Genomic DNA, 16,801 nt, shown 5'->3' on the forward strand with positions numbered 1-16,801 from the left:
AGGGAGCATTGTGCCTCCACACCGCTCTAACAGAGATTAGCATCCGCAAGGGTGTGAACTTCGGGATACATCATCGTCTCCCCGTGCCTCGGTTATCTCTTACCCGAACCCTTTACTTATGCACTTTACTTTGTGATAGACATATTCTTTATTGTAATATATCTTGCTATCACTTAGTTGTTTATCTTGCTTAGCATAAGTTGTTGGTGCACATAGGTGAGCCTAGTTGTTTGTAGGTTTTGTGCTTGACATATTAAACGATTAGTTTTATTCCGCATTTGTTCAAGCCTAAACCTTAACTATTTTAAAGCGCCTATTCACCCCCCCTCTAGGCGACATCCATGTCCTTTTCACAAAACAAGGGAAAAAGAGTTTAGAAAAGTAGATACGTCGGAGACGTATCATAGACCGGTACTTTCTGCATCTACTACTATTACTCCACACATCGACCGCTATCCAGCATGCATCTAGTGTATTGAGTTCATGACGAACAGAGTAACGCCTTAAGCAAGATGACATGATGTAGAGGGATAATCTCAAACCAATGATGAAAACCCCATCTTTTTACCCTTGATGGCAACAACACGATGCGTGCCTTGCTGCCTCTTCTGTCACTGGGAAAGGTCACCACACGGTATGAACCCAAAACCAAGCACTTCTCCCATTGCAAGAATCATAGATCTAGTTGGCCAAACAAAACCCAAGACTCGGAGAGACTTACAAGGATATCAAATCATGCATATAAGAAATCAGCAAAGACTCAAATATAATTCATAGATAATCTGATCATAAATCCACAATTCATCGGATCTCGACAAACACACCGCCAAAGAGGATTACATCGGATAGATCTCCATGAAGATCATGGAGAACTTTGTATTGAAGATCCAAGAGAGAGAAGAAGCCATCTAGCTACTAACTACGGACCCGTAGGTCTGAAGTGGACTACTCACGAGTCATTGGAGAGGCGATGATGTTGATGTAGAAGCCCTCCAACTCCAAAGTCCCCTCCGGCAAGGCACCGGGAAGGGTCTCCAGATGAGATATCGTGGAAACGGAAGCTTGCGGTGGCGGAAAAATGTTTTCGTGGATGCCCTCATTTTTTCTGTGATTTTAGGGAATTTATAGGCCAAAGAGCTAGGGCAGGGGAGCGCCAGGGAGGCCACAAGCCTGGTTGCCGCGGGCCCCCCTGGTCGCGGCAACAGGGCTTGTGGGATCCCTCTGGGGCCCTTGCCTTGGCCCTCAAGTCCCGTGACCTTCTTCTGATCTGGAAAATTTTATTTCGGGGATTTTATTCCGTTTGGACTCCGTTCCAAAATCAGATATGAAAAGAGTCAAAAACACAGAAAAAACAGGAACTGACACTTGGCACTGAATTAATAAGTTAGTCCGAAAAAAGATATAAAATGTATATAAAACATCCAAAGTTGACAAGATAACAACGTGAAACCATAAAAAATTATAGATACATTTGAGACGTATCATGCGACAACAGAGATAAGCGTAGATTGTTCCTTTCACTATTAGAGTTATAAAGATCCTACACTAATAAAACTGGATCAACAGGGTTTGCGAAGGATCTGGTCGGATCAAAATCATCATCACATGCCAATCCTACTAAAAGTCCAACGCCAAAAGCCTAGCCAAATCCTATACACAAAATAGGCAAAAGTGACAAGTTATCACGTGGTCTGATAGGGTAATCATGTTGTTTTTTAATTTATTAACGTTTACATATGTCCTCAGCCCATAATAATATCATAAATCCGAATACTGGATGGTAACTTTGAGGTTATCCAACGTTACTTCTTAATTGGATGGTTATAAAGACGAATCTTGGACACACCAGAAAGTAGTCAGTTGTGCTAAATATGTCAAGATTGGAATTTGCTCGTGTGACGATAAAGAGATACACTCTAGGCCCACTCGTTATTACGATGTCCAGCATCGCCTGGCCATATATTGTGACTAAGGAGTTAGTAGCGGGATACCGAGATACAAATTGAGAAAAGAGTACAAATCGGTAAAGAGGATAACTTGATATATTGATTAAGGAACTAATCACGAGGATACAATCAAAAGTTTTGCATCGGGTTGTGTAATGTATTGTGCGCTAGATGACGAGGAATCACAACCGATGTTGAATGTCCCACTTGTGTGTGTTGGGCTATATCATCGTTCACGACAACCTGAAAGAGCCCCGCAACATCGCGTGGAAGTTCGCCATCATGAACCACGTCAGCGTCTTGGACGTATCCACAACTAGCTCCATGTGGAACACCGGCTCGACCACCACACCCCTTCTTTGTTGTTAAAGGTGATGACATGCATGGTCCTGGTTGTCGCCAACTCAAGATCCCCATCAACTATGAGATCAAGTGGAGGCCGACACGTGGGGCGTGAAGCGTATGGGGGCACGCGATGATGGCCTGACCGATGCAGTGGAGAACATGGCCGAGGCAGTCGTCGTGTGCAGGCCCAGGAAGTAAAGGAATGTGCGAGCGACACACTTGCCACCCGAGTCGGTCACTCTACCTCTCTATCCATCACATGGCGTGTGACCGTGTGTCCGAGCTCCGATGCACATGAGGAAGTGGTTGATGAAATCAAACAAAAGGAAAATAACAATAATGACTAGCACTGAATTGAAATGTCATGGTGCCCGATTTGATGACAATTGTGTTGCATTGTTGAAGATGCCCTAAGTAGGTCCCACAGCCTCACACCAACCTAGCCCCCAAAGGCCCAAACCCAACCTAAACCATGCAAAGTGGGTCCCACACGTCAGCCGGACACCAAACCAGGCCTGGCTTCAGGGTGGTGATCAGGGCTTCGTGGGCTATAGGGCTTGGGCCCCCGAACCCATCCTATCCCCCCTCGTCAAATCTTCCTCTCCTCGTCGCAATCCAATCCACCACCCGGCGAAGAAGGCGACGAGATGGCGGCGAGCAACTTCATGGGGTCGTCGGCGCGGCTCCGCGTCGGGCTCCTCCCGTCCGTGACCCCGCGCCTCTCCCGCCGCGCGCTCGCCACCCGCGCCTCCGCGGACAGCGGCGGCAGCGGCCCGGTCCGCGTCCGCTTCGCGCCGTCGCCCACCGGCAACCTCCACGTCGGCGGCGCCCGCACCGCGCTCTTCAACTACCTCTTCGCGCGCTCCAGGGGCGGCAAGTTCGTCCTCCGCGTCGAGGACACCGACCTCGAGCGCTCCACCAAGAAGTCCGAGGAGGCCGTCCTCACCGACCTCTCCTGGCTCGGCCTCGACTGGGACGAAGGTATTTACCATCACCCACATTTCAGCCTGGCAGGGTTCTTCTGAGGTCACCGAGGGCTTTCTGATGACCAGAGTTTAAGAACGAACTCCTACTCTGGATTGTGTTTGCGATGGTTGCTTTTTATAGGAAATTTGCAATGGTGTAGTTGATTATTCCGCTGTATTGGAGTAGTTAATAACTAGAGTAGAATCTGTTACCTGCAAATTGATGTGCTCATGTATGTGTACCTGTTTAGGCCCGGACATTGGTGGCGATTTCGGCCCTTACCGCCAGTCGGAGCGCAATGCTCTGTACAAAGAGCATGCCCAGAAGCTAATGGAGTCTGGTGCTGTTTATCGATGCTTTTGCTCTAACGAGGTATCTTTCTCCCCCTCTCCTGACCTGCATGTTTCCCTGCTTAGTGAAACATGAGTTTCCTGGTTCCAAGTTCCACGTATATGTACTAGCATAGGCTGTTTTTGTTGGCTCTTATCAACATGCGAGCTGATTAAAGTTCCACAAATGAATTATTTTGGTTGCTTTGAGTAAGATGCTTGGGATCTTGTGCTTCTCATGAAAAATTGAATGTGACATATCCTACCATGAGTCCATGACCACCATGTATGAGTCATTTCAAACCTGGTAAACAGTTTGAGGGTGTTATTTCAAGTAAACTCATGGCCTCACCTGGCTGTAATATTTACTGATCAATTAGTAGCTTGTCTAACAAGTGTTATTGATACTTCAGGAACTTGAGAAAATGAAGGAAACTGCGAATCGGATGAAGATTCCTCCTGTATACATGGGGAAGTGGGCTACTGCTTCAGATGCAGAAGTGCAACAAGAGTTAGAGAAAGGCACACCTTACACTTACCGTTTCCGAGTGCCAAAGGAAGGTTCACTAAAAATTAATGACCTTATTCGTGGTGAGGTAATGACATAAAGTGTTTGAGTCTATGCTTTCACATTACCATAGGCCCACACCATGAACTGCTCTCATGCTTGCTATGTTAGTAATTCAAAATTTGTGAATTGTGCGAGTCGCAGTGTGATATACATACACTGACCATCGGATAGTTTTATAAAGGTCAGTTGGAATCTAAACACACTTGGTGATTTCGTGATCATGAGAAGCAACGGCCAGCCAGTCTATAACTTCTGTGTCACTGTTGATGATGCTACCATGCGCATCTCTCATGTTATTAGGTAACTGAAAGTTATTACTCTTGGAACTTATTTCTGGTCGTCTGGTGCAGTATTCATGCATTCTCTTGTTTTTTCCAGAGCCGAGGAGCACCTACCAAACACATTACGGCAAGCCCTCATTTATAAAGTAATTTCCTGCATCTGCTTCTATTGTGTGTCGTGATTATAGTCCTGACCTTCGAAATGTGTGACCATAGTCCTGACCTTCGAAATGTCTGTCTCATCAAATGCAATGTTATGATCCTCTGCAGGCTCTTGGATTTGCAATGCCTTTATTTGCTCATGTTTCCCTCATTCTGGCTCCTGATAAAAGTAAACTGTCTAAACGTCATGGGGCTACTTCTGTGGGGCAGGTAACTAGCTGATTGTTGGAAATATGAGGTGTTTACCTGCATCAAAATATGTGTCTGTCAAACTGTATTCCTGATATATTTCTCTCTAATTGTCTGTATTGTTCAATTTAATTACTCATAGTTTCACATCTTCTCTGAACATATTTTACTATTGAGGCACGAAAGTGAATCACTCATTTGTTTTTTCTTTCTCTGAACAGTATAAAGAGATGGGCTATCTGCCTCAGGCAATGGTCAATTATTTAGCACTCCTGGGCTGGGGTGATGGTACTGAAAATGAGTTCTTCATCATTGATGACTTAGGTTAGTTCGTCAACTCTTACTTCACCGGGTGGTTTTGAAAAACCTGTGGACCTTTTCTTTCATCAATTCTCACTTCGGTGTTCCATCACTTGCAGTTGAGAAGTTCACTATAGACCGCGTCAATAAAAGTGGAGCAGTCTTTGACGCAACAAAATTGAAGTAAATCAAAATTCTAACAATTTTCATATTACCAGGACCTTTCGGACTCACTTGAACATGGGAAGTTGTATATGTGCTTCACTGATCTATTTTCACAATAATCTGGTTTGTTTATAGATGGATGAATGGACAGCATCTACGCTCACTTCCTTCCGACTTACTCATCAAGGACTTCGAAGATCAATGGAGGAGCACAGGAATTCTTCTGGAGTCTGAAAGTGGTTTTGCTAAAGTAAGACTGGAATTCAATTTTCTGTACACACCAGGGGTTATTTACTTTGGAACTACATGCTAAACGGAAACGCGGACTTATTTGACACAGCATTTGGTTCTAAGAGTTTTTGTTTCTTTCTCACAACCACCAAAAGAAAGCGATGTACAAAATGTTGTTATTTTGTGGTTAATCATTTTTCTTTCAAATGCTGCAACATCAGGAGGTTTAGGACTAGTTGCTATCCTGGGAAGCTTTAATAATAATATGCACTATTTTGCGCAGGAAGCTGCTGAGCTTTTGAAGGAGGGCATTGATTTGATAACAGATGCAGATGCTGCCCTTTGTAAATTATTGTCGTATCCCCTTCATGAAACTTTAAGCAGGTCTGCAAACCAATTTAGTGTCTCATTAATTCTTTGTTTACCCTTTTCCTGAACTAATTCTGAAATTGTTGCCAAATGTGTAGTCTTGTAAATTTCTTTGACTGACTGTGGTAGGCCTGTTCCGATCAATAACTGTTTTTTTATTCGCGTGTTTTTAATCTCCAGTGATGAAGCTAAATCTGTGGTGGAAGACAAACTTTCTGAGATTGCATCGGGTCTCATTTCTGCTTATGATAGTGGTGAGCTTGATCAAGCATTAGCTGAAGGCCATGATGGTTGGAAGAAGTGGGTGAAATCTTTTGGCAAGACTCACAAAAGGAAGGTCAGTGTTGAAATGTTGATGAGGGCGATTGTGGTTTTATTTTGTTGCCAATGGAATCTAGGGTTGTTCCTGGACTGTTTCAACGGTTTGGCCAAACCGCTGGAGCATCTAAATTAGTTTTAATTTTGAACTGCCTCAACAAATACATGCAAGACTTATTACCGTATTTTCTAGCCTGAACTGAATCCATAACTTCTGGAAGCAACCTATCTCTCACCTAAACCATGATAACTAGAAATGTTGAAAACACAGATAACAAATAATTAGTTCGATACAATCCTTGATAATCCTGGCTGATATCAAGTTCTTCATTCGGCTCCTTGAATACTAATGCTTTTCCTGGCCATATATACAACTGAAAGAAACAACTAATACGCATTGTATTGTTGTATTAACCTTTGATCAGGGAAAGTCGCTATTTATGCCACTCCGAGTACTGTTGACTGGGAAGCTTCACGGACCTGCCATGGACAGTACCGTAATCCTCGTGCACAAAGCAGGCACCTCTGGTGCGGTAGCCCCTCAGTCCGGTTTTGTGAGTCTCGACGAAAGGTTCAAGATCCTGAAAGAGGTGAACTGGGAGTCACTGCAGAAGCAGCAAGAGTCGCCGGTTGAATCTGCCGTTCCCGCGGCTTCGTAAATTTTTGTAGGGAATCCAGAACAATCATATAATGTGAGAGAGTGATGGTGTGTTACTCTTTTTTTTTACGCGTGTCATGGATTTTGAGGATATGTGCTCCATCTTGCTGTACTTTTTGTAGGTTGTGTTGCCTATTTCTTCCGTTGCTGGGAACACATAGGACACTTCTAGTAAGATGTACGAATAGTTTGGCGCCTAATAAAGTGTTTTTTTCTGTATCATAGTACTACAAGTTGATGCTTCAACTACCAATATTTGATGATGTACTACAGAGATGTTTTCTACGCCAGGTGCTTTTATTCCTAAAACCAATGTTTCTGTTTTATTTAGTCTACCAAAAGAAAAGTGAAAAATAAATAAAGAAGCCTTTCTGAGTTCCCGATTCACCTAAAAATCTCCATCTTACGAACTTAAATACTCTCTACGTTCCTAAATATAAATCTTTTTAGAGATTTACTACGAGACTAAACACGAAATAAAATGAATGAATTTATACTTTAATGTATGTCTATATACATTTGTATGTAGTTTTCTAATGAAAACTCTTAAAGGACTTATATTTAGGAACGGAGGGAGTACATAATAACATTTATAATGAACATAGGCATGCGATTTCGTATCATATAAAGTAGTGTAAGCATTTATATATAACTATAATACTCCTTTCGTTTCTAAAAATATGACTAGTTTAAATTACCTAGGAATGAGATACATATAGAAACCCTAGTTGCCGCCACGAGAGTCCCTTCACCTCGTTCCTCCGACGGCCCCCCTCCACCGACGACATCGGTCGTTGGTGGTGAGGGAGGTCGCCGGATCTACGTGTGTGGATCGTATAGCTTTAGGTTAGGCCCTAGTAGCTTTGGTCTTTTCGGCTGTTCATTGTCTTCACTTTGAAGGAGGCGATGGCGGCGCTGAATAAAGAAGGTTCCGATCTGTCCCTAACGAGGCAATCGGTCTTATGGTTGGGGATGAATTTGGAAACTAGTCAGTTCAAGCAAGGATGGTGTGACGGTGGCGTCATTCTTGTGGTAGATCTGTGTCTTCGGGCTCCGTCGTTGCGATGGTGTCTGCTCTAACGTTGTTGTGGAGCTTGGGAGGTAGTCCAGGAGCGGATGCGGATTGTGATATGCATCGACGACATCTGAAAGACAGAACTTGTGCTGGATTCGTGGTTGATGGATGGCAGATATGGTTTCCTTCTTCAACGTCTTAGTCGTGGTGGGGTGCTAGATCTGGAGATCGATGGCATGTCTGGGGTGTTGCCCCGGTCTGATTCGTTTAAACGTCAAGGGCTTCACTTTTGATGAGCCATCTTAAAGGTCCGCAAATCTGCATATCAGCGATGGAGCCGCGTCGAGCTCAAGTAAGGAGGTGCTCCGCCATTTTTTCCTTTGGTGGCTACCGTGGTGGTACTGTAGGTAGGTGACGGGCGTTGGTGTGAAGTTTAGCGATGTTATGCTATCTTTTCAATTTTGTCATATCGGTTTTTACGTGACTTGTATTCGGTTTGTGAGCTATGAATGAGACACGTAATACCATGAAAAACAACAACATAGGAATGGAGAGAATACTTTTTAAATAACTAATATGTTGATACTACTTTCGCTTGGCCGATCACGTTCATATTATAATATTGTAGCCATAAAAAATATTGCATGAAAATATCATTTGTCTTAGGCGGTGTTGATACTACTTTGCGATGAACTATTTAGTCATCGTTTTATTTTGGCGATGAATTGTTTAGTCATCGGTCCTGTTTGGGTCCATGGGATAGAGTTATAGTTGGTTAGATTGGATCGAACTAACCTCAAAACATCAAACAGAAGGTTAGAGTTGATTAAAATGCATCTAACTTACCCAAAAAAAAACCCATCCAAAAAATGCTTATTTGGGATAGAGTTAGGTGGGGCCTAAAAAAAAGTTACGTTTTTACTCTATCTCCGCCATACCAAATCCTGGTTAAAGAAGTCAAATGATTGAAAAAAATGTATTTATTGACAATTTAACCCTACCATCCAAACATTTCTTTGGTTAGAGTAAGTTTAGAGTTAGCCTAGGGTTAGAATCTAATTCTAACCTTTAACTGAGTTAGAATATCCAAATAGAGCCATCGTTGGTAGCATGATTAGGAGGAGTCATAGTAGTGAGAGCTAATTGAAAATTGGATTCATCACATTGAATAAATGAACCCTAAAAAACTGGTTAGATCTACAACGAACAAGGTTCCGAGAATTCTTGTATTTTGCATTCTTTTCTTGTAAATCAACAAGTGTCTCGAACTCCCCTACTCATTATTGCTGTTTGCGAATATTTTCATCATCCAATTTTTATCGCGTATTCATTTGTATACAAACATTCTAAATATAAGTTTTTCTAAAAATTCTATTAGAAAAACTACATACAGATGTGTATGGACATATTTAAAGTGTAGATTTGCTTATTTTAATTCGGATATACTACCTCTGTACCATAATATATGACGTTTTAGCAGCTTGAATGAACTGCTAAAACGTCATATATTATGATACGGAGGGAGTAGTTTTTCAGTGAAACCTTTTAAGAAAAGCTTACATTTAGAAACGAAGGGAGTAAATTTCATCTTATTAAACGTATACTTTTTAGTTCTTACTCAACCACAATTAATTACCCCAAAAATATTACTACTCCTACCCTCGCTAAACCTGGGCAAATTGGGGTTTTAGGTCACTGCTCAAAGACTCGTGCCCACGACTTTCTCGCCCGACCGCTCCTTTTTGCGCCGCCACCGCCGCCGCCGCCCCCGCCCCCGCCGCCGCCGCCGCCGCCGCCAACTCCGCTCCCTGCGCGGCTCCGGGGCGATGGCGTCCTCCATCCTGTCCGACTGCTCCTCCTGCGCCACCTCCCGCCTCCTCCCCCTCCGCCGCGCCCTCCACCCGCCGCCGCCCCGCTTCCGCCCGTCCCCCGGTCCGGCGCCGTCGCCGAGGAGGCCTCTCCTCCTCACCGCCGCCGCCCCGCTCCCGCTCCTCCCCCGCGCGCGCCGCATGGCCGCGCTCTCCGCCGCTGCCTCCTCCGCCGACCCAGGTGCGCGCGCCCATTTCCTCTTCACCTCGCTTCATTAGTAGTAGTCTTTAAGTATTCGCTTGTGTACGACTGATGTCTCTCTAGGCAGAAGCACAGCCTTTGGATAGTACTGTATTTTCTTTATTTCTTATCGCATTATTAGTTCAAGTGTAGCAACAAATGAATCGCCCTTAACTGAACAGGCTTGTTAGTTGTTACATATGCCCAACTGCAAATCTTGTAGGGATCATGTTGTTGTGGTGTTATAAGCTTATAATAATTATGTTTATGGATTGGTTTGCTTCTGCAGCCACCGTTCTAGCTGACGCGTCTGCCAAGATCATCGACGGCAAGCTGGTGGCGAAGCAGATAAGAGAGGAAGTCGGCGTTGAGATCGCCAGGATGAAGGACGCGACCGGTGTGGTGCCTGGGCTGGCGGTCATCCTAGTCGGCTCGAGGAAGGATTCCCAGACGTACGTGCGGAACAAGAAGAAGGCGTGCGAGGCGGTCGGTATCAAGTCGTACGAGGTCAATTTGCCGGAGGACGCTTCCGAGTACGAGGTCATCAAGCACATTGCGACCTTCAATGATGACCCGTCTGTCCATGGCATCTTGGTTCAGTTGCCCTTGCCTCGCGTGAGTCCTTGATAGTCCCTACTCTATGGCTACTATAACTGAACCGGTTGGCTCAAGGGACTCGCATTATTTGATCTTTTTTTAGTTTTATTTTGTCTAGTGATCACTGACCTAGACATTATGTAGATAGTGGCAGATTCCCTTTACCCTACACCAAACATTTCCATTTATAAATTCAAGTAACTGCATAGATGTTGTATAAATAATACGGAAGCCATCTGGTTACATTCTTTAGAACTCATGGATACTACAGATGAACATATTTTATTTTGTTTTGGCTAAAGGCCACATGCCAATCGAGGTTTTGTGTTTGTTGTCAGCGTTCTATTAAAAATGACAGTCTATACTGGTTAATTTGCAGCATGGATACTCATGGATTCTTGAGCTTCTTTTTTCACTCATATCTTGTAATTAATTTGCAGCATATGAACGACGAGAACATATTGAATGCTGTTAGTATTGAAAAGGACGTCGATGGCTTTCATCCAGTGAATATTGGACGACTGGCGATGCAAGGTCGGGATCCATTCTTTGTTCCATGCACCCCTAAAGGATGCATGGAGCTGCTACACAGATCTGGAGTTGAAATAAATGGGAAGAGAGCTGTTGTAATTGGAAGAAGCAATATTGTGGGGACGCCTGCTGCTTTACTCTTACAAGTATGAACTAGTTTTTCATTTAAAATAGTTTGATCAACTTTATTTCAGTGTTTAATATGTTTAAAATGTTTATTAGAAAGCAAATGCAACTGTGAGCATTGTACATTCAAAAACCAAGAACCCCGAGGAAATAACAAGACAAGCAGATATTATCATTGCGGCTGTTGGAGTTGCTAACCTGGTCAGAGGGAGTTGGATAAAGCCTGGAGCTGCTATTATTGATGTTGGCATCAATCCGGTTGATGTAAGGCACCTACTCTCTTTTGGCTAGAACCTTTTTCATCTTCTTTTCCTGTTCTTTTATATTTAGTGGTAAGGTGATCTGTTTACTGTTAACATACGGCTGTCTCTGAATGGTAAAGCTTGATAGTGTTGTTAAAACAGTTACGATGCTGTACGTTTTGTATCATGCTTTTGGATATGCAAGTTTTTGACAATCTCAGAATATGGATAGTTCCGCATGGTACTTTTTGGGGAGTAAGTGTTTCTCTTCAGGTCTCTCCCTGGGATCAAACTCTATGAAGCCCTGTGCTCCCACCATTGGGCATATATTTATTGAAGTTGCAACTAGCGTATGAACCTCATGTTTGTCATATTCTGGTAATTTGTAGACTCTATATTAAGTTTGGGCAGCAGGTATTGATCAGTTAGTTCAGAACTCTATTAGTACCTAGAAAGTCATATTTGATTCATGTCTTCCAGTGTATATTTTTTATTTTGGCAGCACGTGCATTACTTTTCCTGCATCGTATACTTACTGCTGATCTGAAATGCATCAGGATCCAGCAAGCCCTCGAGGTTATCGTCTTGTTGGAGATGTATGCTTTGAGGAGGCCTCCAAGGTGGCTGGAGCTATCACACCAGTACCAGGCGGTGTCGGGCCGATGACAATTGCGATGCTTCTATCGAACACACTGGATTCAGCTAAAAGGATCCACAAATTCAAGTAACCGGACAACCCTGTAGTCAGAACTTCGGAGAGTGCTTAACCTTTGGCTTAGTCTACCAGGCAAGGATTTGCCAACTGTTCTATGCGCCTTTTGTTGGACCAGAAAAAGGTCAACAAGAGCCGTGAAATAAATTTTGACAGGGGCGAGAAATTTGCCCCGGCTTCAAACTGTACCGCATTCGCTAATGTTCCATGAAACCCCAGTTCAATCAGTGGCACCACCTAGGTCAACTGAGATCTCAGTTCGGCTTGGGTGAACCGTATGTTATGCTTGTTTGCACAAAACTGATTGTACATGAGTGGTGGCGCAGGCTCCACTGCTGATGTGGCAGGACAGGAGAGGGAAGGAAACAAGAGCTCCATTGTCCAATCTAATCTATCCAGTTGGATCCTGGATTTTATTAGCTGTCCCAACTAGTTTTTGTATGGTACACACACTGCACTCACAGGGATATATATGATGGTTGTTCCTAACTGCTCCCACTCACAGCTGGATGGGAAGTTAGCTGATGAACCATTTCTGTCCAGGCAAGTAATCAGTGCAGTTTGTAGACCACATACATATGTGTATGATATTGCTTTGCTTCTAAGTTTAGGGAGGGGATGCTTGGTACCCTAATCAGTGGAACCGCCAAATAAACGAGGGCCGCGCCGATTTGCTGGATTTTCCCCTGTTTCTGCAGGAATTGAGGTGTTTTCTTAATGAAATATTGTTGAAAAATGATAATAATCTATAAGCATGACCGGCAACTGATTCAGAGATGTGCAAAAAGGTTTCTGAAATAGTAATGATTTATGTATTGACAACTGAAAGGATATGGTCCAATTATATGAGATGCCTGTGCACTTCTGAATCTTGATGTCTTGCCTTTCAACCAACATATCTCACTTTTCCCTTTTCTGGCAAGAGTGGCTAGTGCCTATATGTTGTCACCCTAGAAAGGAAGTGACGCTGAAAACAGTTGGTATGGTGGCGTGGGCAGATGGCAGCCATAAATAAAAAAAAATGCAATAAAATAATAAGACAAAGTTGAGAAAATGATTAGAAAATATCATATCAGGAAAAAGCAAGGGCGGTAGCGGTTGTGCAACCACCCTGGTAGTGCACCATTCCTTCAGAATTAAGACACCCCATTTGGAACACCGGTCTATTCACTTGTAAATTTACAAATGTTATAATTATCTTAGAACCTGTTGGATTATCCCAAACATAGTTGTATCCTATGAAATTCCTGCAAAAACCCGTGAAATTTAGGCGATACAAACACATTCTTTACTATTTTCATGGAGGCATATCTTGCTCACATCGTTTTGGAGGATATTATTGTATCTTACACGAGATTAGCTGTTGACAAATTTTGGTATGCTCTCTTTGGTTTCGGTCGTTAAACAACTCACGCAGTCGGGCGGCAGCGAAATGCCGTTGAACGATCAAGGGACACATGACGCAACAATGTAGCAAGAGAAAACGATGGCATGCATGGAGATGCAGAGGTCCTGCGATTATTTTAATTGCCATTAATGTGACCTCTTTATTGTGTTTATATACATTAGAGAAGATAAGAATCTTCACTGAATCGAGTAGCGTTGCACCGCCCCTACATTCATAGTGATATCGCTTTCAAGGATGTGGTGGTTTCTTTCGGTTAGACTTGGATTACAAGCTTAAAACAACTTTTTCGGACCCTCCCACTTCCTTACAAACATGTACTCTCTTCGTTTCGAAATAAGTGTTGTGGTTTTAGTTTGAACTGTTCCGAGCCTTTCGAATTTCCTACAAAAGTTGAACCATTTCGTATACAATTTACGCATTACAGACACAGTGGAATTGCTAATTACATACTCTCTTTGCTATATATAATGCTAATATAAATAACAAAAAACTAATCAGAATTAGCTTTTGCAGCGGAAACATGTAACTAAATTATTATTTTGGAACGTGCATAATGATACAATTTTTTTGAAAGATACATGTAGATATAATGTTGGAAGATAACAAATTGTCTTAGAAGTGAAAATTGTTGTAATCTGCAAAGGTCTCTTTGTCCCACGTTGCTGAACAACCTATAGCTGCAAGCATAGACCGAAATCTGTGCAACAACCATGAAGGTGGAATAATAAAAAAGAAGCATGCATCTACACAAAGGATGAAAATGATGTTCCTTTCTTTACTAAATCGCGTTATATTTTTTTGATGAAATGTGAGACCTTTAGCAAATCAAGTAGGACTTACTTACGACATAGCACAACATGGCGATACAACTAGCGCTACCACCGATATAGTGGTTTCTTGTGGTTCACCTTGAATGAAAAGCTCAAAACTATTGGGAAACGTTGCATGATTTTTTCCCTCCTATGGATCCACCCAAGATCTATTCTGTGAAATGCTAGTAAGGACGGGGGAGTGTCTATGTACCTTTGTAGACCGAAAGCGGAAGTGTTCTAATGAACGTGTTGATGCAGTCGTACTCTTCATGATCCAATCGGATCCAACATTGAGCGAACGGAATCTCCAAGAAGTGCACACGTACGGCTCACTGACGTCTCCTCCTTCCTCATCCAGCAAGCGAGAGGGAGAGATAAATGGGATCTAGGACAGCAACACGACTACGTGGTGGTGGTGGTGGTGGAACTCCGACAGGGCTTCGCCAAGTGGAAACGGAGTAGGAGATGGAGGGGGAGAGAGAGGGCGGCGACCAAGGGTGAAGGTTTGGCTCCGCACAACCCCCCTCTCTTTATATGGGGGTAAGGGATGCAACCAACCCTTACCCCCCTCCAAGCCAAGGGGGAGGCGGCCAGGGGGGAGGCCCGCCCTCCAAGATATGTGATTCCCCCTCCCTTTTACCCTCCCCCCTTGGCACATGGGCCCTGTGGGGTGCGGCGCCCCTAGCCCATGTAGTCCAGGGTGCCCCCTCAGCCCATGCAGGCCTCGGGTGTCAGGTGGGCCCCATTGTGGAACCCCTTGGAACCTTCTAGAACTCCTCGATACAATACCAGAAAATTACCGAACTTTTCTGGAACCCTAAAAACCAGTTCCCTTATATGAAACTTTACATATGGACAATTCTGAAGCTCCTCGTGATGTCCCGAATTCCATCTAAGACTCTGAACTATCTTCAAACTTACCATTATGAATATCCTAATATTACCCTAGCATTACCAAACGTTAAGTGTGTGACCCTACGGGTTCGAGAACATGCAGACATGATCGAGGCACCTTTCCGATTAATAATCAATAGCGGGACCTGGACGCCCATAATGACTCCCACATATCCAATGAAGATCTTTATCGTTTTGAACCACTATGTCAAGGATTCAAATAAACCCGTATATAATTCCCTTTGTCTAGCGATATATTACTTGCCCGAGATTCAAACGTCGGTATCACCATACCTAGTTCAATCTCGTTACCGGTAAGTCTCTAGCTCATTCCGCTATACAATATTTGTTGGAAATATGCCCTAGAGGCAATAATAAAATAGTTATTATTATATTTTCTGTTTCAAGATAATCGTTTATTATCCGTGCTATAATTGTATTGAATGGAAACATAAATACATGTGTGGATACATACACAAAATACTGTCCCTAGTAAGCCTCTAGTTGACTAGCTCATCAATCAAGGATGGTTAAGGTTTCCTAGCCACACACAAGTGTTGTCACTTGATAACGGGATCACATCATTAGGAGAATGATGTGATGGACAAGACCCAAACTATAAACGTAGCATATGATCGTGCCATTTTGTTGCTATTGTTTACCGCATGTCAAGTATACATTCCTATGACCATGAGATCATGTAACTCACTAACACTGGAGGAATGCCTTGTGTGTATCAAATGTCGCAACGTTACTAGGTGACTATAAAGGTGCTCTACAGGTATCTCCGAAGGTGTGGGTTGAGTTAGCATGGATCAAGACTGGGATTTGTCACTCCGTGGGACAGAGAGGTATCTCGGGGCCCACTCGATAATACAACATCACAAACAAGCCTTGCAAGCAATGTGACTAAAGAGTTAGCCACGGGATCTTGTACTACGGAATGAGTAAAGAGACTTTCCGGTAATGAGATTGAAATAGGTATGTCGATACCGATGACCGAATCTCGGGCAAGAAACATACCGAAGGACAAAGGGAATGGTATACGGGATTGTGTGAAGCCTTGACATAGAGGTTCAACCGATAAGATCTTCGTAGAATATGTAGGATCCAATATGAACGTCCAGGTCCCGCTATTGGATATTGATCGGAGAGTGTCTCGGTCATGTCTGCATAGTTATCGAACCCGCACGGTCTTCACACTTAAGGTTCGATGACGTTTCAGTATAGGTGAGTTATAGGTGTTGGTGACCGAAGGTTGTCCGGAGTCCCGGATAAGATCCTAGACGTCACGAGGAACTCCGGAATGGTCCAGAGGTAAAGATTGATATATAGGAAGTCCTGTTTTGGTCACCGAAAAAGTTCGGGCTCATCGGTAGTGTACCGGGAGTGCCGGGAGGGTGCCGGGGGACCATCAGGAGGGGTGTGATGACCCAAGAGCCTTGTGAGCGGTGAGAAGAGGTGGACCAGCCCCTGGTGGGTTGGCCAAAGCCTCTCTCAAGGTCCCATGCGGCTAGGAGAAGAGATAAAAGGCAAAGAACTTTTAAAAGGAAGGGAAAGGAGGAGTCCTCCCAAAGTAGTCCAC

General features: G+C 43.5%; 2 protein-coding genes across 2 annotated transcripts; both read left to right on the top strand.

Annotated features, from left to right (window-relative positions):
- The first annotated feature begins 2,884 nt into the window (after positions 1-2,884).
- LOC123402953 (glutamate--tRNA ligase, chloroplastic/mitochondrial) lies at positions 2,885-7,106 on the top strand. Its single transcript, XM_045096923.1, has 12 exons — positions 2,885-3,272; positions 3,508-3,629; positions 4,000-4,182; positions 4,339-4,457; positions 4,536-4,584; positions 4,709-4,810; positions 5,011-5,113; positions 5,209-5,272; positions 5,390-5,504; positions 5,769-5,869; positions 6,035-6,191; positions 6,598-7,106. Exons 1-12 carry the CDS (start codon positions 2,939-2,941, stop codon positions 6,829-6,831), a joined length of 1,683 nt encoding a protein of 560 aa, XP_044952858.1. The 5' UTR covers positions 2,885-2,938; the 3' UTR covers positions 6,832-7,106.
- A 2,550-nt stretch (positions 7,107-9,656) lies between these two features.
- Positions 9,657-12,521, top strand: LOC123402225 (bifunctional protein FolD 4, chloroplastic). The gene is made up of 5 exons (XM_045096119.1): positions 9,657-9,894; positions 10,184-10,509; positions 10,932-11,168; positions 11,245-11,412; positions 11,948-12,521. Exons 1-5 carry the CDS (start codon positions 9,672-9,674, stop codon positions 12,116-12,118), a joined length of 1,125 nt encoding a protein of 374 aa, XP_044952054.1. The 5' UTR covers positions 9,657-9,671; the 3' UTR covers positions 12,119-12,521.
- Positions 12,522-16,801: the final 4,280 nt, after the last annotated feature.

This window comes from Hordeum vulgare, chromosome 6H (genome assembly GCF_904849725.1).
Source record: "Hordeum vulgare subsp. vulgare chromosome 6H, MorexV3_pseudomolecules_assembly, whole genome shotgun sequence".
Lineage (NCBI taxonomy): Eukaryota > Viridiplantae > Streptophyta > Magnoliopsida > Poales > Poaceae > Hordeum > Hordeum vulgare.

What these genes read in the sequence shown, in the direction of transcription:
- LOC123402953 (XM_045096923.1), top strand. Translation starts at nt 2,939, where the DNA reads ATGGCGGCGAGCAACTTCATGGGGTCGTCGGCGCGGCTCCGCGTCGGG. An exon ending in GGCAAGCCCTCATTTATAAA is followed by an intron (nt 4,585 to 4,708) that starts GTAATTTCCTGC and finishes GATCCTCTGCAG; the next exon opens with GCTCTTGGATTTGCAATGCC. An exon ending in TTTGACGCAACAAAATTGAA is followed by an intron (nt 5,273 to 5,389) that starts GTAAATCAAAAT and finishes GTTTGTTTATAG; the next exon opens with ATGGATGAATGGACAGCATC.
- LOC123402225 (XM_045096119.1), top strand. Translation starts at nt 9,672, where the DNA reads ATGGCGTCCTCCATCCTGTCCGACTGCTCCTCCTGCGCCACCTCCCGC. An exon ending in TTCAGTTGCCCTTGCCTCGC is followed by an intron (nt 10,510 to 10,931) that starts GTGAGTCCTTGA and finishes ATTAATTTGCAG; the next exon opens with CATATGAACGACGAGAACAT. An exon ending in CTGCTGCTTTACTCTTACAA is followed by an intron (nt 11,169 to 11,244) that starts GTATGAACTAGT and finishes AATGTTTATTAG; the next exon opens with AAAGCAAATGCAACTGTGAG.